Below are 23,409 nucleotides of genomic sequence, written 5' to 3'. Positions count from 1 at the left end.
AAACTTTTGAAACTATTAAGAGTAAAGAATTAAAAAAAAAACCCTAATAACTACATTTTAAAAAAAATCAATTAAACACTTTTAAAATTTAAAAATTATTTAAAAAATCATAAAATTATAAATAAAATTTATAAAAAATTAAATTATAAAATTTTTATTAAAAAATAATAATGTTGACCCATTAAATCCTAAGGGCTATAGATTTTAAAAAAAATTGACCCTCTTCGTCAATAGTGTTAATTTTAATTAAAATTTTATAATTTTTTATAAATACTGTTTAAAATTTTTGTGATTACTTAAATTTTTTAAAAAGATTGTTATTAAAGTTTTTTTTTTATCTTTTAGTTTTATTTGTTTCAAAATTTTCTAATTTATTTTCAATAAAAAGGTGCATGCTAAATTAACTAAATATGTAAATGTTAAGAGATAAATTTATTATAACGTACCTATTTAACGTAATAAAGAGAAATTTATTCATTTTTTTAATAAAGTTTTCAAATTTACCTCTTGTCATCAAATTATAGGAATTGCTATGTGTCTGATTCTTACATGTATCTATCAATAATGTAAGAATTATTCTAAAGCACTATCTCCTAGGTTTCTCTCAACCACACACAAATTATCATTTCTGAAACAGCAGTTTCCAGTTTCATGGCTGTCTTCAAAAAATCTTTGGTCTTTCTGTTAGTTCTTCTTACAGCCTTTGCACTTCAAATCATCTTCTTCTCACCAATATCACCAGACATACTTGAACTACCATTAACATCACCTTCAGTTTCAGTTCCTCCATCAAACAACCAGTTACAGGTAAAAAAAATATATATATGCGTTACACCATGAACCACACACCACCACCTCCTATGTTATTTACCAGGTTTACTGTTTCATTTATATGTGTACATGCTTGAGTTTGGTTGTAGAAAGTGATTAAACTTGGAGAAGGGTTGTTAGAAGGTCCGGAGGATGTCGCGGTGGATGAAGACGGCGCGTTGTATACGGCAACCCGTGACGGGTGGATCAGGAGATTGCATCGAAATGGTTCAAGGGAGGATTGGAAGAAATTTGAAAGCAATACTTTGCTTGGAATCGCAACACCCAAACGAGGTGGTCTCATTGTTTGTGATGCCGACAAGGTAATTAAATTATTCCATCTACCGTAATAAAAATACTCCATAAGCGGATATTTTACTGCATGAACTCTGTCATGTTTGACGTTTTTTTTCTCAGGGTTTGCTCAAGGTTACAGATGATGGTGTAACAGTTCTTGCATCACATGTAGATGGTTCTGAAATCAGGTAAATGGTTCAAATCGGCATAATTTCAGACATAAATATTTAGAGGTAATTAATTAAATAAGTGAATTCTTTTTTTAAAAATCAAGAAATATATTAAAATTTAATTCGATTGGCATGGGCATTATTATCAATATAGTAAGATGTGGATTTGAGTACACTGAAGCACATTATCTTCTTATTTATAGATTGGACAGGGGTTATGGATACTACTGGATATTTTCTAAAAAAGAACGGATATGATCGAAATTTATAACGAGATCATTTAAAAAAAATCTAGAAACATGTGGTATATGCTGCTGGTTAATCTTTTAAGTAATCCTAATGTTGATTAATCTATTATTTTCCCCTTTTTATTTTTTTTATTTTTTTGTATTTGAACAAATTGTTCGACTAGTTCAATCACCGAGTCGTATTGTACAACACTACCAAAAATGATCCTAACCTTGTAATAATTCAACAAAAATAAATAAATCTCAAACTCAAATACCCAAAATAAAATTACTCAAACTCGAAATTAATCCAAACTCAAAAATAACTTGTACCAAAATAGACCCAAATCTAAAGTAAACAAGCTAAAAATTATCCAAATTAAAATAACTTAAAATTTTTAAAATCCGAATTCATCCATGGCAATTAACATATTGTAAAACAAATCAACCCTACCCAATCCTATTTTTAATCAACCATGTTCTTCTTTATGCTAAAAGACAATATTGGTAACTTCAATGTTAAAAGAGAACATCCATCCATCCATCCATCATCATCACTACCTATATACTAATGTTGGTATGTTGTTAAAAAAATATGATCAGGTTTGCAGATGATGCGATTGAAGCATCGGATGGAAGTATCTATTTTAGTGTAGCAAGCACTAAATATGGACTCTACGACTGGACTCTGGATCTTCTAGAGGCAAAACCTCATGGCCAGATTCTTAAATATGACCCATCAACTCAACACACCTCCATTTTATTAGATGGTTTGTACCTTGCCAATGGTGTTGCACTCCCCAAAGATGAAGATTTTCTTCTTATATGTGAAACTTTCAGGTAATCCATAAATATCTTCATCATTGCGAGTTCAGGTTTTCTTTCAGATTATTCTGACATTCATTTTCGATATATGTAAATTCCCGGTGAGGGTACAGATTCAGGTGCCTGAAATACTGGTTGAAAGGTGAGAGTAAAGGGAAGACGGAGGTTTTCGTGGAAAACCTCCCGGATGGACCCGATAACATCAATCTAGCACCGGATGGTTCTTTTTGGATCGCTTTAATCCAGGTACTCGAAAACTCTTTTCTTCTTTAAAGTTCGAATGATGAAACACCATTGATGAACTCATGATTAGGTGGTACAGATAGTTCCTCAAGGCATGGAGTTTGTGCATACCTCCAAGGCATTGAAACTGATCATATCGAATTTTCCGAAACTGGTAGAACTCGTCACAAGTGGGGTAAAGAAGAAGGCAACGGTGATCAATGTGGCAGCTAACGGCAACATAATCAAGAGGTTCGATGATCCCGATGGAACGGTTGTTTCATTTGTGACATCTGCTTTGGAGTTTGAAGATCATCTTTATTTGGGCAGTCTCAAGAATGACTTTGTAGCAAAATTTCCACTAAAATGAAATTCACAATGAGATAAATGTTATTTCAAATAAACTAATCCTCAAATCCCAGAAATAACATGAATTTTAAAGTTTGAAGCAGTAATTCGAGAAGACATAATTTGAAGCTACAAACCCCTTTTTCTATCCTCTCTCAAACATGATATGATAAACTAAAGCACATTTGTCATTTTCGATTGATAACAGAGATTTTTGCAGCGGCTCTTGATGGTCTGAGCTCGCTAGTCACGCTCGCTAATGGCTGTCAAATGTTCATCTATTTCCTCGGTTGACATCACTCGGAAAACAGGATTATCAGCTTTCACCACTCCCACCTGCCAAAAACCAAAAGGTTTAAATTTAATCCATCCAAACCTTGAAATGGCAATATAAAGTCACTAACAACTAAAAGGACCAGCTGACTTGTTATACCTCTATCTCAGTAGCCTTGAAATCCTCCTGAAGAACAGATTGCAGAGCAGAAATGGCCGTCTACAGTATAGTACCAATAGCAAATGTTAGACAAATACGATCATTTTAGTGAATGATACACGTGGTGTTGAACAAATTCCAGTACCATACATATTGAATACAAATAATATACCTGCACCGTTTCCTCGTAAGTAAAAGCTGGGTCATTCTTCATCTTCTTTTCCAAGAAATTAATTGCCTCTTGTTCTTTCGATCCAGCACTAGTTGCCTGCAGCATATCAGTCAAAATTCATTCTGGTAAAACTGACTGAAATTTAAGTTTAATTATTGTGATTTTCAATATCGTAAGTATGTTATAAACTAAAAGGGGAAAAATTGTCGGCATTTATATTACAACAATCCAATATAAAAAGAACTTTTTTAAATAAAATGGAAAAGGAGAACTAGTAGAGAGAAACAGTAATGAATATCCAGCACCAGGTATATAGAACCAAACTCAATGAGCAATAAAATTCATTGCAAACTACCTTGTGACCGTAAAAGTGGCCCGCTGGATCACACTTGTAGAGTTGGGGTCCCTTCTCTTCATCAATACCCAAAACCATAGCAACTTCATATAAAAGGAAACAAAATATATATTAAGGGAATGGCATAGGAAGTTACTTGGAACATACATTAGCATATATCTGCTTGCATGTGTTAACAACTCAAAATCGGGAAAAAAGTAAAAAACAAAAGTATAGTTGTAGGATGTTGAAGAAATCATAAATTTACCAACTCCAAGAGGTCTCATATAAGCATGTTGAGTATAAACCTGTGATTTGTCAGCAATCCTACACCAAGAAAGAATGTTTTGCTAAATTAGTAGTATGATCATCAAATGAACAAGAATCCTAAATATCAAAGGAAAACCAATAGGAATTTAAAATAATAGTAAAAATTTGGTTGGTTTGATGTATTATTCTTTTGAAGCAAGACTTCATCCATGAACCAGAAAATAAAGAACCTCCAATCAAAGTGTTAACAAGAGCAGTAAAGAATCAGGGTATATAAAGTTTTTCTAATATCTAACATACAAAGGTGCATATATCCAACCAAATAGTCTCTTGAAGTCGCTAAATACTAGTTCAAACATTATCTAGACGAGCTGTACAGATACAACAGCCAACAATCTGAAAGCAACTAAACATTATAAGAGAACATACCATTTAGACAATACATCAACAGGCATCTCATATCCATATCTGAACCGAAACTCGGCCGCTTCATTCCTTGCTTGTTGGACCAAGGTCCTTGCATCAGCTGATGATTGAAAATGCCAATTATCACAAATGTGAAATCAGGTAACATTATAATAACCCAGAATCCTTAATACCCCGAAAACCCTAATTCACTAATCAACAAAACAAGATCATCACAGTTCAAACAAATAATATTAAAAAAAGGAAAAGTATTTAGCAATAATAAACCTGTCATGCCAGTAGCCAACAATCCAAGGAACTTGGTAATAGGGAAAAGATGAGTGACACTAGTCTGATCCAATAGCTTGTCCTGCATAACATTATTCGAAATTAAAAAACCAAATCGAAGAAAACCCTTAAAACCTCTTAATCCCAAAATAAAGAAAAAAGGAAATATAAAAGGGGAGTACGGACGGGAACTTTCTTCTGAGTAACAACGCAGACAGAGTCTTTGCCTCGAACACCAATCGACGTGATCCCAGCTGCTTTAACTGCCTTAAACGCATACTCTGCTCAATTTATACAAAAAATCAACGATTTGAAACAAATAATAATGAAGTGGTTGGAGAAAAGAAGGTGGGAGAGTGAATTGATATGCATACCCACTTGGAAAAGACGACCTTCGGGAGAGAAGATTGTGATATGACGATCGTAGCCGCCTCCACTTCCTCGGCTCATTTTCTTTTTCTTTTATATTTTTTTGGAATTTTTTTTGGGGGTGTTTTGAATGCAGAGATTTGATGTAGAAGACAAAGCTTTCTCTCCAAGAGATTTATGGACTCTTCGGAGTTAACTCGCGGAAGAAGAAAACTAGATTACATCCCCAAAATGCCCTTCTTTCATCTATTTTTATTTTTGGTCTAATTTATTCCTTGTCCCTGTATTCTTTTCATTTTCAAAATCGAATCCTATTTTTAATTCCAATATATTTTTTTTTGGTGAAATAGAAACAAGTCAAATGTAAGAAATTAAACTAATCCCTTTAACGGAGAATCCTCAATCATCTGTAATCTTGTTCTCCTTTCACGAATCATCTTGACGAGACCATCTGTGATATTATTTTCTTCTCGAGGAATATGTTGTAGTCTCCAATGTTCTACAATTGCCAAGAGCTAATAAATTTTCTTGACCAAAGAGGAAATGGAACCCCCGAATGATACATCGTGAATGGCATTAACAGCTTCAAGGCTGTCAATTTGAATTAAAACCCTCTCAAAACCCCGATCCAATATAACTTCCCAAATATTTGCTAAAACCAAGAATTCACCATTCATTACAATCACACACTAGCCCCCCAACAGCAAAAAATTCATCCTCAATCCTAATCGAACCGTCTGTATTTAAACACACCCAATTACGACAAGGGTGAACTAACAATAAGTCTTTATGTCTTGAATGATAACAACTAGGATACAAAAGCATACTGTCTTACCCAACTATAAGATACCTTGATGAGTGCATAAGTATTCCAAGGGATGCCTTGAAAAGTAAAAAGATTATGTTTCTTTCAAATGTGCCAAGAAATAATCCCGAAAAAGCACGGCCAATCAACCCCACCCAAACGAAAAGTTTGTTGGTTGTGTAGGTTTTGCGTCGTGATAATTGAATTCCAATTGGTAATATGGTTGCTTTAAATTCACCATGTAACCAATTTAAGGGTTTGGATGTGTAGTGGAGTACGTTGCGATGCGTTTAATTTACTTTTTGTCTTACGCTAGAGTATCTAATTTCACCATTACCGTTATTTTTACACTAATCACAGGTAAACATACCGCCCATCCAAACCCACAATAAGCCTTTTTTGTTTGAGTACTAATAGGATTAAAAATTACAATTATTGAAATCAAATTCTAAATTAATGTTGATAAAATGTTGATTAATGATATTAACTTGTGTGGATTCAAATTTATTGGCATCATGGGTTGAGTTCAATGGTTAATATTTAATGAAAATGATAATTATAATTACACCATCAAAATACTGCATATTAACAGTAATTATTTTCAAGACACTTTTTATTTGCTGATAGTATTGTGCCAAGGCATTCATCGCCTTGTAAAGTTAGAAATACAACAATACGGCATAAATGAACTAAAATGGTTCCTAAGTCTTACAGCAACGGAAAATTTACAGACGGTTTCGGGGTCAAGTGGTACAAAACTTGATACCTAAGTAAGGTCTCGATATCGAGTCTCGTGAATGGTGAGACCTAGGAATCGTTTATGGTTAGAGATGCCAACTTCATACGGTAGATTTGCCTGTTGCCTTCTCTATGAAATCCTTAATGTCAAACGCATCATCCTTCATGTCATTCTTTGTAATTACGCCCTGCTTAAATAACAGTTAATTATTAGAATGTAAATCACAGATACCGATATCTGAAACTCATCCGAGTTCGACTACCGTAGATATATTAACACATGCATGGTTGATGTTTTTCTCTACAGACATAACGAAAGGGAGAAAGGGTGAGACCTTTTCTGTTATGATACCGGCTATTAGATTGGCAGGGGTGACATCGAAAGCCGGGTTCCAGACTGAGATCCCGGAAGCAGCCACTTGTTCTCCCAGTCCTCCCCGTGTGTGCAATAACTCCTTAGCTGATCTTTCCTCGATTACAATTTCTTGTCCGGAAGAAAGAGATAAATCTATGGAAGTGAGCGGTGCGGCAACGTAAAATGGAATATGATGATGCATTGCACATAAGGCAAGGCTATAGGTTCCAATCTTATTAGCAGTATCACCTGCAATTCAATGGTAGGTACCGGTTATATGTACTATGGAATTCATGCGAAATGCATCATTAACAGCCATGGAATACCATTCGCTGTCACACGATCCGCTCCAACAACAACAGCATCAACACGACCTTCTTTCATTAAAGCAGCTGCAGCAGAATCTGCTACTAGAGTAGCAGGTATTTTTTCATGCACCAGCTCGAAAGCCGTGAGTCTGGATCCCTGCAGTCCGAAAATACGAGAGAAAACAGAGATTTTGAATATGAGCTTGAAGTAAATGGACCAGAAAATATTATCAGGAAGCTTAATGGCCTATTCGGGTTCAAAAAAGGCATGAACCTGATCACAAATGCATACATCACCCTCGATAACAGTTCGATTTAATCCCCAATAAGACAGTTCGATAATGAATCACTTCTTTTAAAGAACGACAACTCTTCAACAAAAGGTTACCTGATTGAAGGGTCGTGTTTCGGTACAATATGCCCTTTCCAACACTCCTTGAGCATGAAGGGCACGGATAACACCAAGGGCGGTACCATATCCAGCTGTGGCAAGGCTGCAAGATAGAGAAAATCACTGTTAGAAAACCATCATATGGCAGTATAGTACCTGTATGAACTCTAATGGCTTCTTGCCAACATTATCAATCAGACTTTTGTACAAGGAACAGCAGGAAGAAGACTTAACAAACCTTCCGGTGTTGCAGTGTGTCAAAACCGAAAATCTCTTTGAATTATTCTGTTGGTGCTGGAGAAAACTTGCACCGTGAGACCCGATTGCTTTGTTAGTAGCAACATCATCATCAAGCATGATTTCAGCAGCTTCTATATAAGCCTATAAGGATTGGGAAAAAAAATAACTATATAGCAAGAACAATAAGACATGCTCAAATATCCTGAAACAAATCCGATTTGATACAATTAATGGCAAATAGCTTGATCAATCAAAGCATAACCATGAAAGTCACCTGGAAAACACTCTCAGGCACTGTAACAGTAGAAGCAGCCTTTGATATAATTTCTTTAAGCTTTATAGCAGCATCCGAAAGATTCACCGCCGTTGGTCGACTGAAAATAGACATAAAATTACAACAAGAAGCAAAAAACTTCAGTCTTGAAAAGACCCGACTTTCCATTTTCCTTTTAAGTATTCATACCCCACGCATTTTCAAACATGAGTATGAGATATGATATTCCAATTACACTTCAAATATATAGAAAAACATTTGAAAATATGAACATATTTATATCTGTTGAGGGGATGCCTGACTCCTTCAAGAGAAATCTTCAAATTGTTGTTCATCTACCCCTCAACGGGTCTGTATTATACAAGTGGTACCATACTTGCTCCTTAATCCTATATAAGGGGCAACGGTTCAAACCCCACCATGAGCGAACATGCTCACGTTCCCATGATAGGTGATTGTGCACCCATATACGGCTCAATGCCTCGAGGTGCTCCCCTCTGCGAACTTTAAGACTCTCGATGGAAGCACGGCATGACCTGGGAACAACACCAATCCGTTGCGGAGTAGATTGGCTCCTGACAAATGATACTTGGAATACTTTTTCTGAAAGAGTCTGAACTCCCTCAATGATATCCAACACTAGTACCCGAATCCAAGTATTTTGTATTTTTGCATAGAGGTTATTACTTAAACTCACCATGGCCAGAAATAATAAGGGTAATAAAATGGAGAAATATATACGAACCTTGAGACAAGATATTCTAATTTCGATTCAAGAAAAGAAGCGGCATCCTTCGATCCGCCATTAAAGTCCTTTAAGTTGGCAACTTCAACCGCCAGTGAAAGAGCTGCAGCTATGGCAATAGCAGGAGCCCCTCGAACCACCATCTCTCGGATTGCGTTCCTTAAAAACCCCATCAAAATAAAATAACTCAAATCGAGTTTGCTTAATTCAATACAATTCAAAAAACAAAATCCCAATTCATAGGAATAACCACTGCATTACCATCCATCTGCTGAACCATGAATATCTAAGTACACCGTTTCCAATGGAAGTTTTCTCTGTTCAAGCTCAACAACCGATCACAGTTCAGTATTTAAAAAAAAGAAAGAAGGAAAACCCATACTAAAAAGGTCCTTCTAATATAAGGTATCTCAAAGATCTTCAGCTTTATAGGGAAAAAAATGAATGAAAAACTAAACCTGATCCAGCAACTGGAGGGAGCCACGTTTATAGCAGATAGCTTGGAGAGTGTTGTCAACCGCAAGTACGTCGTCAATCAACTTAGAATCAAGCGCCATTGATTGAAATTTTCGAGATGATTTATTGATGAAATGAATGGAATGGGATCGCAGACGCCTTTTGAGCTCTGTTTGTTACTGCTACACTTTTTTTTTTTTGTTGATGGCGGCTGCTCCTCGCGACTGATATAAATTGGTTTTTGGTCCCTTCGTTGTACTATATTTGCTATTTTTACACCTAATTTTTTTATTTAAATTAAATTATCATGAAAAATATAAAACTCTAAAAAAATGCTTAATTTAATATAACTAAAACTCTAAAAAATTTAATAATAGGAGAATTTTGTATAATACAAAAATCTCAATTAATTATAATTAAAAAATATTTAATTATAAAAAATTATTTAATTAATGTTGTTACTAGAATTAAAACTCAGTTTCAACGCTCCAATATTTAATTAATGAATATATTCAATATTTTATTCCCTGCTTTTATTTTTTCTTTCAATCCTATTTCATTTGAATGCACTTAATGTCACTCATTATTCAAGATCCATCATAATTGATGGAAATCATAGAATTACCCTTTGGGTTTGATTCATTATCCGAAATGTATTGCTCAGGTAATAATTTACGTTTGAATTATTTGAGATATTTTTTTATAATTTGATTTTGAATGATTAATTGATTAACTTTTTTTAAAAAAATTTATTAGATGTGGCCGGATCTTATAAGAAAAGCCAAAGAAGGTGAAATAGATGCGGTTGAAACATATGTGTTTTAGAATGCACATGAACCAGCTTACCGTCAATATGATTTTAGTGGAAATATTGACCTTATTCAATTTCTTAAAACGATTCAAGACCATGGTTTATATGCAATTCTTTGAATTGGACCTTATACCTATGTGGAGTGGAATTATGGGTAAATTAATTTGTTTTTAAATTTTAACTAATTATATTATTTAATAAATTATCTAATTACAGTACTAATAGTTTTATTATTATTTATTAGAGGCTTTCCTGTATGGTTGCATAACATGCCTGAAGTTTCTCTCTGTACCAAAAATGATGTCTTTGTAACGACTCGATAGTTACGAGTAATCGAAAAGTGTACCTTCGAGTCTCTGTTTTTGTAAAAAGGATTTGTAAATATTTATTAAAAATATTTATGAAATTAGTTGTGTGGTTAATTAGGTTTCGGTTAGATGAATTAGCTTGAATTAAGGGTAATTAGGTATAAAGATTAAATTAAATAATGGGTAAAGTTTAATTATAAATTAAAGAAAAAGTAAAGGGACTAAATAAGCAATTAAATCTTAATTGACAAGTGGATGATGTAGATGAAAACATGTGTTAAAATAAAATTCATATATTAGATTATATTATATATTTACTTATTATTTAAGTAAATATTAATATATTATTGTATTATATTATATTATATTAGCATAATTAAATAATTAAAGTAAAACAAATAAATAAAAATAGGAAAATAATAGAAATGAAATATAAAGAAACAAAGCAATTGTAACGAAACAGAAGGAAAAAGGGAGAAAGAGAAAGAGAAAGAAAAGAAAGAGAAAAATTAGGGTTTGAAGTTGAAAGATTAATTGCTAAGTTAATTTAGTTTATTTTATTATAATTTTTATATTTTTAGAATCTTAGTATTAAATACTATTTAATCTATGTTGAAAGTTTAGAAAATATTGAAATTTTAGATGTTGTTTGTAATAGGCCAATTTTGGCCCGGGCCCAAGACCAAAAAATAAACAGAAATAAAAACTAAAATAAAAATTAATAGTCCATAAAAAAAACAGTCTAGTTTTCTTTTACAAGCCCAAAACTAACCCTAGCCCAAACAGCCCATAACCCAAACTAGCAACAGAAACCCTAGCCCCCAGCCTAGCCTCTTCACGTTGCTGCACGCCAGCCACCACCTCTCCATGCGTCTGACGCTTCTCTGACACCACCTGCAACACGCAAAAGAAAAAGACAACAAAGAAGGAAACAAAATGGCATCAGACAAAAAAAAAAAACAAAGACAGATCTTGTAACATTGGCTATAAAAGCCCCAACATTATCTTTATAATTTTTTCCGGACAAGATAGTAATCAAAAAGCAATAGATTGAACACAAAAACAAAAAGAGATCGAATATAGAAATTTTCTAAAGGTGATTTCCTTTTTATTTCTATTTATTTTAGTCTTAAGTTTTTATTTTTATTTTACATGCGAAAATAAAAAAGGGAAGAAAACTCACTTGAGTCGGTCGGCATCCTCGCCGTCGAAGGTGACGCAGGAAAAGGGAGAGGAAACGAAATGTTTCTTTTTTCTCTGTTGAGTTTGGTTAGGTTTTGAGGGGTTTTGGCTTCAAAATAGGCCTAAGGACAAAAAGGCAATTAGAAGGGTGCCTTTTTATTTGACGCTTTTCAAGGCAGCCGGCGGCCGTCACAGAAAAGTCCGGTGACCTTAATGCCTGGAGATCGGAAAGATGGGGGGATGAATTGAGAGAGTTTCTCGTGTTTTCAATTTTTGGGCCATTTGCACGAATGGTCCTTCTAATTTTTAAGCAGATTTCAATGTGGTCATTTTTTCTTTTTTAAATTTGCCCATTTCATTTTATTTCATTTTTAATTTAGTCCATTGATTTGCCGAAGGTAAATGTGCTTCGCAAGGTTTTGGGATATTTTCCCAATTAATCCCTCATCCTTTTTTGCATATTTTGGAGTGGTCCTTTGTGTAACACCTCCTAACCCCAAACCGTTACCGGAACGAGGTTATAAGGCATTACCGGACATATCAGACAACTTACTAATAATTTACAATTAATATAACTTTTATGGTATAATATAATAATTGAGTCCCTATCTTGAACTCTCAAAGTTCAAGCACGTGTTAAAAGTAGAACGGAACTTGTTCGAATATTCTGAATTTTTTTTTTTATAAAAATTTCGGTCTGCTTATTTTTACCTAAAACCTTCTGCAAATTCAAACTAAAACAACCAGCACCAATTTTTCACATTCATATAACTAATATTTATATCATTAACATAATTTCAACTTAATAACTATCATAGCATCATTCAAAATTGATTAAAAACTTCATTCATTTAACAACTTAATGTTCATGTATCAAAATATCATATACTTTTCTTACCATTTCATTTAACCATCTAAATCTTATAATTCAACCTTCACTACCCAAAGTAATATGCATATTCAAGTGACTATATAACACCTATGTACATGCCACCTTTACCCAAAAGAAAAATATACATCACCAAATTTGTGTTGGAGTCGGGAATGTTCTGGATGCTGAGCCGGGACACTTGACTTCTACTAACCTGCGCACGGAAACAATCGTACGCTAAGTATGGATATACTCAGTGATATTACCATAATTCAAATTATATCAACAATAGTAAAAACATAAATATTAAAATACCTAACAATTAATGTCATATGTACTAATTCATAAATCAATGTATTTTCTCAAACTTAAATTTATATCACTTATGAATATACATTTCATACTTTTCTCTTATTATCACAATTCCAATTTCAATTCGTAATTCAATTTATTTTTCTCGTTTCAATGCCTCAAATTCACATTTCAATTTTTCACCCTATTAACGTAACTCGGACTTTGGCGGATACACGGATCCAACCAAACACACCAATATGGCACCCAGTGCCTCATCGGATAGTTCGAAGTAATAGTTGACACCCAGTGTCTCATCGGCCTAGCCGAAGTAAAGTTGGTACCCAGTACCTCATCGAATCTATCCGAAGAAATATAGTGACACCCAGTGTCTCATCGACTCGAGGTCGAAGTATCCCTGAACACTTCCAATCCTATGGCATGCCAACTATATCCGACTCAGCCCGACTAGTTAATAGGGTATTCAATTCACTTTCTCAATCCTATATCACTTTCAATTCACAATTCAAATCACCAATCATTTTTCAATCAATACGCTTTTCAAATAATTACATCTTCCATAATTCACTTATTCAATTCAATTTGATTCAATTTGCATCACTTTCATTTTCACTCAACATTCATATCAATTTCACATACTTACCTCAAGTCTTACTTACCATACATAACAATAAAAAAAATTCAGCAATCAATAATAATTAAAATTCGAATTATAGTAATACACACCGTAATTCTCCCGTTTTAGTACTCGATGACTTTCTCCTTTCCTTTCGATGCTGATGCTTCAGGTTCTTTGTTGGCTACGAAAATAATAATTTATAATCATCAATACAACATGATTCAATTTAATTCATGAGCCTAAACATGCAAATTTAACCATTTTTAATGTATATATATAATTTCACCATTAAGCTGTCTACTTGAGTCATTGTTACTAAATTATTTATATCTTGAGCTACGAAACTCCAAATTAATATCCGTAAATTTTCCTTAAAACTAGACTCATATATCTTCTAATCATAAAATTTCCAGAATTTTTGGTCTAGCCATTTAATACAGTTTATTCGTTAAATACTCCCCTGTTATTTCATTTGACAGTTCTGACCTCTCTCTACTAAAACTAAATTATCTCATTGTACAGAACTCGAATAAGGTTCTTGTTTATTTATTTTGAAACTATATTCATTAAGGAGTTCACATATATAAATTACACTCCATAATAATTTTTGTACAATTTTTAATGATTTTCCAAAGTTAAAACAGGGCATCTCGAAATCACCCCGAACCAGTATTACAAAATTTCAAATATCTATTGATTCATCAATTAATTGCTTACACTGTTTCTACTATAAGAAACTAGACTCAATAAGCTTTAATTCCATATTTTTTTCATCCTCTAGTTAAATTTATAAAATTTTTAGTGAATTTTCAAAGTCAGACCATTGCTACTTCCCAAAACTGTTTTGATGAAAAATGTTAATAACCAAATTTATAACACCAATTCACACCTTATTCCTATTCAAATTTCATTTAAACTCAAATTTAACTATTAAATTTTCAACATATTTTCTTAATTCCGAATTTCCCTCAATCTAGTCCCTAAAACACAAAACTTATAGCTTACTTTGCAATTCAATCCTTATATCTATTCTAACTTGAATTTCGTTCAATTAAACCCCTATTTCATCATTTTATTCAACATGAACTTTGTTTAAAAACCTAAGAACTTCCAAACTAACAGCTTAATTTCATCAAAAACTTGTTTTAAGGCTTCTAAAATATCAAAATTATGAGAAAAGGACTTGATTGAGCTTACCAATTAACTCAAAGCTTCATAAACCTTATTTCCCCTTTTCTTTCTTCTTTCCTTTCTTTCTCCCTGTTCTTCTCTGTTTCGTTTGCTTTCATTCTGTTTCTTTTAACTTATTTGTTTCTTTATATATAATAATAATATAATATAATATACTTAATTATTAAATAAATATATATATTTTTTTAATCAATAAAATCTTTGATATTTTCCACGTCAAACCGCCTCAGCTATAGGAAATGGTTTAATTTCCTCTTAAATCCTTCTAATTTTTCTTTAATCTATAATTAAACTTTTACTCTTATTCAATTTAATCCTTTTTACTAATTACTCTAAATTAAGCTAAATTTACTTAATTAAAACCTAATTAAACACACTACTAGACTCATAAATATTTTTAATAATTATTTTCGAACTTATTTTACTAAGACGGAGGCCCGATAACACACTTTTCTGGTGCCCACGGATTTTGGGTTGTTACACTTTGTATCGATTTACCATTCAATTAATTTTATTTTCTTATGTTTTATACCTGTAATTTTGTTTGAATTACAATTCCATCCTCGGTTGTTTAATATCAACCCTTTATAGATTTTATTTGTATATTATTTTTTATTTATTTGTGTATTTGTTCATGTATGTACATTTTTTTTTCTTTGCTCTTTTCATTTTCACATTTTTCTTTATTCCTTTATTTACATATTTTATTATTACTATTATTATTGTTACTATTATTGTTATATTTTTATCTCATTTTTGCTATTTTATTATTTTTCACATTTTAAAAATCTAAACTTAACATTATATGTATATCTATTTTACTTACTTATTTATTATTCTATACGCTTTATATACATATTAAAGTTTGTAAAGTTAATATTTTCATTATAAATATTTATTGATTCGTGTATTTTCTTACTACTAATATTTACTTATTTATCCATTTGTTTATCATTTGTTTCCTCTTTATATATATATATGGTTTCATTGTTCCATTCATTTTTTAAACATTTTTATGTTATGTTTGTTTGTTTTATATCATGCATTTCTGTTTTATTGCTTTACTTATTTATCGAGACTTGTTTACCGTTATTGTATTCATCTTTGTAATTACTTCATTGTTATTATAATATTTTATCGTATATTGTATATCATTTTAAACATTATATTAATTTTTACCCAAATACGCAAAAAAAAATTCAAAACAAGGCAATATTTCACATTTGTCTAGAAATCGTACCCTAACTTATAGGGTTTCAATTTTCTTTTTGAACTCAAATAACCAAATATTCGTTCAAAATTAAAATGTATAAGATTTCAAATAAAAAAAATTAAAGGCAAGCTTATTCTCGAAGGTTCAAAATGTCGTGTCCTAACTTATGGGATGTGACATTTGTTATCTCGAGACGAGAATGTCTTTGACATTCGTTTCAATTTATTCAAGAGTTTTTTTTTAAATTTAATATTAATAAAAAGAGGGATCGTATTGTAAATTCTTTCAAGTTTTCAAAATTTCGACATTAAGACATTAATTAATCAATTAGGTACAAATTTTGGGCGTTACGAGGGTGCTAATCCTTCCTCACACGTAACCGACTCCCGAATCCATTTTCTCGAGTTTTGTAGACCAAAATCGTTGTTTTAGTAAATTAAAATATTTTATTAAAACGATCAATCACAAGGTGACCCAATCACACCTCATAAAAAAATATTGGTGGCGACTCCATTTTCGTTTTTAAATAAAAAGTCGACCTCTTTTCAAAAAATGGTTTCAACATTGTTCATGTTGAATAATTTAAGTATTTGGGATTAAATTAATAAAATTTTAAGTTAGAAATGAAAAAGGGATTGCATTGTAAAATAAATTATAAGTTTTGAGTCTTAGAGACTAAATTGTAAAAATTTCAAAATTTAGATATTTAAATGAAATTAGAGAGTTGAATTTAGTCTAAAGTAGAAATTGAATGAAAATATAGAATTAGTTTGAAGAAACAAAGTTAGTCTTAATTTAGGGACTAAATTGGAATTTAGGCAAAAGTTGAATACAAATTGAAATATTCAATGTTGTGCTGGAAACCTCGGCTAAAAGAGGAAAAGGTAAAGTCTACTAGGAGTAGCTTGAAAATTCTAGTTTGTATTTCTATAATTTGAATCTAATAATTATTATTTGTTGTATTTTGATTAAATGTTATGGTAAGTAAATGAGGTGAGTAATTATCATTATGACATTGAATTGAAAGTATGTGATTTTGTGATATTTGAATATTGGATGAATGTGACTTTGAAAAGTGAAATTGAAACCCTATTAGCTGTTGGGCTAAGTCGGATATAGATGGCATGCCATAGGATTGGAAGAGTTCAGGGATTACTTCGACTTCGAGTCAATGAGACATTGGGCGTCAAATTATTACTTCAGATAAATTCGATGGGGTACTAGGTACCAATTTATTTCGGCATAGCCGATAAGACACTGGGTGTCAATTTATTACTTCGAATTATCCGATGAGGCACTGGGTCCCAAACTAGTGTGTTTTGGTTGGATCCGTGTATTCGTCTAAGTTTGAGTCTTGTTAATAGGGGTAAATAAATGAAGTGATATTATGAAAGGTATTTGAAAATACCGAATGTGAAATTAGAAATGAGACATATGAATTGTGTGATATTGAGAAATGCTAATTGAGATAGCAATTGATGAGAATTGAATGTGTTATGAATAATTTGTTCAATTGAATGACTATTGTTAATATATGATTAAATGTATATGTTATATTATTTTATTTTTAAGCATTCAGATTGTAGAAATACTACTGAGTTTATAGTCAGCGTTTGGTTTATTTTTCGTTTTTCAGGTTAGGTGCTTAAAAGTTGATCGTTGATTTAGCATCAACAACGATTCCGAACTCAAAACGTGGTGATGTATATTTCTTTTTGTGTCGGCATGTACCTAGTTATCTAATGCTTACCATTTTGTGGAGTGATTTTAAGTGATATTATAAGTTGATATTGGTTGTTTATATATATATATATATAACCATATGTGTTATGTTGCGGCTATCAAATGATATGTTTTGGTTGAAATTGGTATGAATTTAGAGTTGGCTTAAATGGTGTTTTAATGGATTGTTTTGATAATATATATGAAGTACCTATGAGGGTACATTGATTAGGTTACTAAAATGATTGTTTTGACATATTTTAAAGGTATTTGATCGTGTTTTTAAGGGTTTGGACAATTGGTTTTTGAGTTGCTTGATGTTCAAGGTTGTAAGGAAAGGTAAACTTGATGTTTAAGGTTCATTTTGAGTCAACAAGGCCAGACACACAGGCATGTGACTGGACCATGTGAGACACATAGCTAACACATGGGCGTGTGATTTGGCCGTGTGTCCCCTGCAACTTAAAATTTTCAAAACAAAATGTTTAGGTATTTTCACATGGACAGAGACACGGGCGTGTGTCTTAGTCGTGTGAGATACACAGCCTATCACGCGAGCATGTGACCTGGCCATATGAAGCCTGCACCAAATTTTTGAAAAATAAATTAACCACACGGCCTAGCACACGGACATATGGCTGGTCATGTGACCTAAGTCAGAGAGTTACAGGGGGTCGAACACGGCCTAAGGCACGGGCATGTCTAATGGCCACACGGGTGTGTCCCTTGGCCACACGGGCGCGTGTACCCTACATCTATGAAATTTTTTAAATTTCACGAAAAATTTCCGGAGTACTTGATTTAGTTCCAATTTGTTTCTAACACATATTTTGGGCCTCGATGGCTCAAAAGAGAGGCAATATAATTCAAATATGATATGTATGCTAAATGATTATGTAATGTTCGTATTTGATCTGAAAAGTCCAGTAATGCTTCGTAACCCGGTTCCGGCGACGGATAAGGGTTAGGGGGTGTTACAGTCTTTATGGTAATTCTTTTAATTTTCAGTAACTTTTTAAAAAAAAATAAAAATTCTATTCTATTTTTGTTTATTTTCATTTATAAATAATGTGTTTAATTTTTCTTATTTTTAGAATGAAATGAAAAACTTTACAACATTAATAGTTAATATGCCGAAAAAAGAAACTATTTGCATCTCGAGGAGGAAATATCATTCTAGCTCAGGTGTATATGATAAATTTTTATCATAAAATGTGGACTGAAAATTGGACTGGATGGTGAGTTTTTCTTTTTCTTCTTAAAATTGTACTTAATTTAATTTAAATTATAAACTTTATATTAAATTTTATTTTAATTAACTTCAGGTTTAAGAGTTAGGTGGTGCAGGCCATTTAAAACAGTAGAAGATCTTGCTTACTCTGCTGCTCGATTTTTCTAAAAGGGTGGTACACTACAAAATTATTACATGGCAAGTGATTTTTTTTGAAATTAAATTCTTAAATTAATAATTTAATTTTATTAATTAACCCCTTTGTTTTTCCAATTTTTTTAGTATCATGGTGGTACCAATTTTGGTAGAACTTCTGGTGGCCCGTATATTACCACTACACATGATTATAATGAGCCTCTTGATGAATATGGTAATTTCATACCTTTGAATGTGTGTATATATATATTTATAAATTATAATTATTTTAATTAATTATTAATTTTTATTAAGAAATTTGAATCAACCAAAATGGGGACATTTGAAGCAGCTTCATAATGTTCTACGTTCCATTGAGTATATTCTTACAAATGAAGACATTAAAAATGAAAAACTCAGCAATTTAGTCATGGTAATAAAATGAATTTATATATAAATTTATTTGAAAAAATAATAAATATTTATCATTTTATTCTAATTATTATTCTTAATTATATATATGATTTAGGCTATTATTCATCAAACAAAGGAGAAATTAAGTTACTTTTTGAGCAATACAAATACCAAAATACATGCAAATGTCAACTTCGGAGGCATTAATTATTTTGTTCCAACATAGACTATTAGTGTCCTTCTAGATTGTAGGGAGGAAGCATATAATACCACTAAGGTAAGCCCTATTTTTGTGTTTCGGGTTATTATAATTATGATAAATATGTTATAATTATAAATGGGTTTATATTTTAAAAAAAAACTAGGTTTCTGTTCAAACTTCATTGATAGTTAAGAAATTAAACAAAGCTGAAGATGGACCGAGTTCTTTGAAATGGACGTAGCGACTCGAGTTGATTGATTCGACTTCTGTTCAAGGAAGGGGAGATGTTTCCGTTAACAAGATTGTTGATCAAAAGGATAAGGCAAATGATGCTAGTGATTATTTGTGGTATATGACAAGGTAAATTATTTAACACAATTATATTCAATTCATTTAATATAAATTATTATATTTTGATTAATTAATTAATTAATTTTTTGGACAATAGTATTGATGTTGCAAAAGATGATCCCATGTTGAATGGAATAGTGACACTTCGTGTCAATGATACTGGTCATGTTCTTCATGCTTTTTTCAATAGAGAATATATATCGGTAATTATGAACTATATTTTATATATATTATATTGAATTCAAAATTCGGTCAAAATATGGTAACAACAATGTGACATATGTTTTCGAGAGGAACATCAAGCTATCCCCTGGGAAAAACTTGATATCATTACTTAGTGTCACTGTTAGATTAAATGTAAGTGTATATATATATTATATATATATCAACAAATAAAAAAACCCTAGAATTTTAATATATAATTTGAATCATAATAATGTAGAACTATGGTCCAATGTTTGATCTGGTTGGAGCTGGAATTACATCACCAATTGAGCTAGTTTTGAGCAAAAAAGTCGTCAAGGATTTGTCTTCAAATAAATGGACATATAAAGTTGGTTTGAATGGAATTTCAAACAAGTTTTTGACATATATTATGCTTCAAAATCATCATCCAAATGGGTTTCTAACCCTATTCCAGTTTACAGGAACTTCACTTGGTACAAGGTAATTAAAACCAATACATTTACTTACATATAATGTTTGATTTTATCAATATTTATGTTTGTTTTTTTTTAAAATTGCAGACAGCATTCAAAGCTTCGTTGGGGAATAAACCAATTGTTGTGGATTTACTAGGTTTAGGAAAGGGCATGGCTTGGGTGAATGGTCATAACCTTGGTAGATATTGGCCATCTTATACAGCTAATAAGCAGCTTCGTAAGATAGAGACTTGTGATTATCGTGGTAGATACAGTGATAGTAAATGTATCTCTAAGTGCGATGAACCTACCCAAAGATGGTAACCCTAAGTTTTTTTTACATATGTTAATCTACATTTTTATATTATTAATATTTTTTTCATTATTCTAATTTTATTGTTTTATAGGTACCATGTTCCTCGATCATTTCTTAAAGATAGTGAGAACACTTTGGTATTGTTTGAGGAATTTGGTGGTAATCCTTCCGGTGTACAATTCCAAATCGTTGAAATCAGATTGGTTTGCATAAATACTCATAAAGGAAAAGAAGTGGAATTATCATGCCAAGATCGACCAATTTCAAAGATTAAGTTTGCTAGTTTTGGTAGTCCACAAGGTGTGTGCGGATCATTTGACAAAAGTGAATTTGACTCGGAAGTGGATGTTTTATCAATTCTTGAAAAGGTAAGTTATTTTCATTTTATTTTTTTAACATCTTGAAATATTTTTTTCAATAATATATATTTTGAAAAATTTAACAGGAATGTGTGGGTAAAGAATCGTGCTCCTTCAAAATTACAGAAGATAAATTCAGGAGACCTTGTGAAGTCAAAAAATTAGCCGTGGAAGCTGTTTGTGAAGATTTTACTCTTTAAATTCTTTTTCTTTTTTTAGATTTTTCAATAATTTTAGGTATTTTCAGTTTTATTTTTAGTTATTTAGTTAAGTTTTTCTTTTTGATTATTTTAGGAAATCTTCTTAGGTTTTGTAATTATATTAATATAATAAAAGCATGTATATTTTTTTATTTGTTCTTTGCTTTCATGATAACTATTCTCTTATAGATTTAATATACAAACTAAATCTAAAAACTCCAGAAAGGCCAAATGAAAAACCCCACAATTGCCTAAATTATAAGCCAAACTTCTGGTCATTATAGATTACAAAACATGACAAAAAACCTTAAGTGGAAGTATTGGAGCAGCTTTAGAAACAGTAATGAAAAAGAAATTTATTTGCTTTTAGGTTACAAAAGTTGTAACTTGCGACTGACATGTTATCAAACACTCGAGGTGATGTGTCTGTGGAAGACGAGAGAAACATTTCATTGTATGCAAAACCGTTTGACAAATCAAGGAGTGTTATGTCCATCCATATATACTTTCGGCATAGGCAATTTTCACGTGTTACGGTTTGACATCATCATTGCTCAATACTAACTGCCGCTTTTCATCGATGGTGAGTATATGTTTTACCTGTGTACGGGAGATACCAAGTCAGTTTTCCCGACAGTTTTCATCGGCATATGCTTTTCATCGCTTTTCATCGAAAGTCCATTGACAATATACAGGACCTACCAAGGCAGTTTTCCCGACAAAGTTAATGGTATACGTGAATGATTTGCCCATGGAAATTCTTCATAATTTCCTGTTTTCTCTAACTGGTGTTTGCAAGAAGATAGATTGCTCAGACATGGTTTTCAGAACATAAACGACTGGAGGAGAAGGCTCGTTTCTAAATATTCTAGCATTTTTTTTTCATCCAAAATAGGTGGGACAATGCTTTTGGATCGCAACTACTACTTTGATTCGAGTACTAGCAATGTGAATAGTTATTACGGATAATAATATAGCTGCTGCGCAGCGATTACTCTTTACTAGTCATTGGCGTTTTGATCTGTGCATTTCTTAGTAGTAAACAACTGATGCTAATGCTATTGATTTTGTTGTTGGCAGGTTGCAAAGTTGAGCATACTAACTTGCAACATCTCCCGAAATAAAATGCTCTTCTGGAACTTGGAAGGTATGCTTTTGCCTCGTATATATCACTATATTTTCTAAACAGAGTATGCCAGGATTTCTCCTTTATTTCCATATGTTCGCTACAAACATTGCTAAGGCTGCCTTCTCATTCCCTGTTAATGTTTTGGCATAACAGAAGAAAGGCAATCCACACAAAATCCTGGATTCTGAACCGCCCGAAATGATAGACTTTCAGTAGCCTTCGTCGACCTGATTGCAACTGCCGAAAACATCCCTCCTGGATCTCAAGAACCAGAATTTCCCGAAGTTGAGGAGTACACTACGAATACCTTTTTCTAAAAGAGACCGAACTCGCCTCAACAATATCCAACACTAGTACCCGAATCCAAGTATTTTGCATTTTTGCATAGAGGTTTTTACTTATAATCCAACCATGGCCAGAAATAATAAGGGTAATAAAATGGAGAAATATATAATAACCTTGAGACAAGATATTCTAATTTCGGATATAAATAATTTCCCCAAAAATTTTATAAGCTCTATAATTAGGACCAAAATAAAAAAAAATTTACCATCAAAAAATAAAAATATTAAACAGAATCGAGGCATTGAAATCTGCCGACTTTATCTTTTATATATATAAAAGAATCTGCCGACTTTTTAATTTATTATATACTTTATATACAGTCCAAATGCCACGTGGAATGAGTCAGCAGATTTTCACTGGCCCACCTGTCTCTCA

General features: G+C 32.0%; 3 protein-coding genes and 1 pseudogene across 4 annotated transcripts; 2 read left to right on the top strand and 2 right to left on the bottom strand.

Annotated features, from left to right (window-relative positions):
- Positions 1–455: 455 nt before the first annotated feature.
- Positions 456–2,955, top strand: LOC107893368 (protein STRICTOSIDINE SYNTHASE-LIKE 4). Of its 2 annotated transcripts, none has more exons than XM_016818339.2 (6): positions 456–807; positions 921–1,133; positions 1,228–1,295; positions 2,108–2,344; positions 2,443–2,575; positions 2,652–2,955. In XM_016818339.2, exons 1-6 carry the CDS (start codon positions 652–654, stop codon positions 2,919–2,921), a joined length of 1,077 nt encoding a protein of 358 aa, XP_016673828.1. In that variant the 5' UTR covers positions 456–651; the 3' UTR covers positions 2,922–2,955. The 2 variants fall into 2 exon arrangements, with proteins under 2 accessions (XP_016673828.1, XP_016673827.1); XM_016818338.2 differs by having other exon boundaries at positions 480–807; positions 2,643–2,955.
- LOC107893369 (proteasome subunit alpha type-6) lies at positions 2,934–5,409 on the bottom strand. Its single transcript, XM_016818340.2, has 9 exons — positions 5,176–5,409; positions 4,988–5,082; positions 4,802–4,883; positions 4,538–4,634; positions 4,107–4,165; positions 3,860–3,942; positions 3,505–3,600; positions 3,333–3,392; positions 2,934–3,235 (listed from the first exon to the last, which is right to left on the bottom strand). The coding sequence occupies exons 1-9, from the start codon at positions 5,249–5,251 to the stop codon at positions 3,143–3,145; spliced, it is 741 nt and encodes a 246-aa protein (XP_016673829.1). The 5' UTR covers positions 5,252–5,409; the 3' UTR covers positions 2,934–3,142.
- A 1,151-nt stretch (positions 5,410–6,560) lies between these two features.
- LOC107893370 (methylthioribose-1-phosphate isomerase) lies at positions 6,561–9,717 on the bottom strand. Its single transcript, XM_016818341.2, has 9 exons — positions 9,485–9,717; positions 9,288–9,343; positions 9,027–9,185; positions 8,282–8,381; positions 8,006–8,148; positions 7,765–7,870; positions 7,395–7,533; positions 7,049–7,317; positions 6,561–6,901 (listed from the first exon to the last, which is right to left on the bottom strand). Exons 1-9 carry the CDS (start codon positions 9,581–9,583, stop codon positions 6,815–6,817), a joined length of 1,158 nt encoding a protein of 385 aa, XP_016673830.2. The 5' UTR covers positions 9,584–9,717; the 3' UTR covers positions 6,561–6,814.
- A 328-nt stretch (positions 9,718–10,045) lies between these two features.
- LOC107894461 (beta-galactosidase 15-like) lies at positions 10,046–23,006 on the top strand (annotated as a pseudogene).
- The last annotated feature ends 403 nt before the right edge of the window (positions 23,007–23,409 follow it).

Source organism: Gossypium hirsutum, chromosome A13 (genome assembly GCF_007990345.1).
Source record: "Gossypium hirsutum isolate 1008001.06 chromosome A13, Gossypium_hirsutum_v2.1, whole genome shotgun sequence".
Classification (NCBI taxonomy): domain Eukaryota; kingdom Viridiplantae; phylum Streptophyta; class Magnoliopsida; order Malvales; family Malvaceae; genus Gossypium; species Gossypium hirsutum.
The sequence above is the reverse complement of the archived record's forward strand: the minus strand, read 5'-3'. Positions and strand labels throughout refer to the sequence as shown.

Coding starts and splice junctions, on each gene's coding strand:
- LOC107893369 (XM_016818340.2), bottom strand. CDS start 5,251: ATGAGCCGAGGAAGTGGAGGCGGCTACGATCGTCATATCACAATCTTC. Junction 3,943..4,106: donor TATGAGACCTCTTGGAGTTG/GTAAATTTATGA, acceptor TTTTATATGAAG/TTGCTATGGTTTTGGGTATT. Junction 3,601..3,859: donor GCCACTTTTACGGTCACAAG/GTAGTTTGCAAT, acceptor GATATGCTGCAG/GCAACTAGTGCTGGATCGAA.
- LOC107893368 (XM_016818338.2), top strand. CDS start 652: ATGGCTGTCTTCAAAAAATCTTTGGTCTTTCTGTTAGTTCTTCTTACA. Junction 2,345..2,442: donor CTTATATGTGAAACTTTCAG/GTAATCCATAAA, acceptor GTGAGGGTACAG/ATTCAGGTGCCTGAAATACT. Junction 2,576..2,642: donor TTTGGATCGCTTTAATCCAG/GTACTCGAAAAC, acceptor ACTCATGATTAG/GTGGTACAGATAGTTCCTCA.
- LOC107893370 (XM_016818341.2), bottom strand. CDS start 9,583: ATGGCGCTTGATTCTAAGTTGATTGACGACGTACTTGCGGTTGACAAC. Junction 8,382..9,026: donor TTAGAATATCTTGTCTCAAG/GTTCGTATATAT, acceptor GTCTATTTTCAG/TCGACCAACGGCGGTGAATC. Junction 8,149..8,281: donor TGCCTGAGAGTGTTTTCCAG/GTGACTTTCATG, acceptor CAATCCTTATAG/GCTTATATAGAAGCTGCTGA.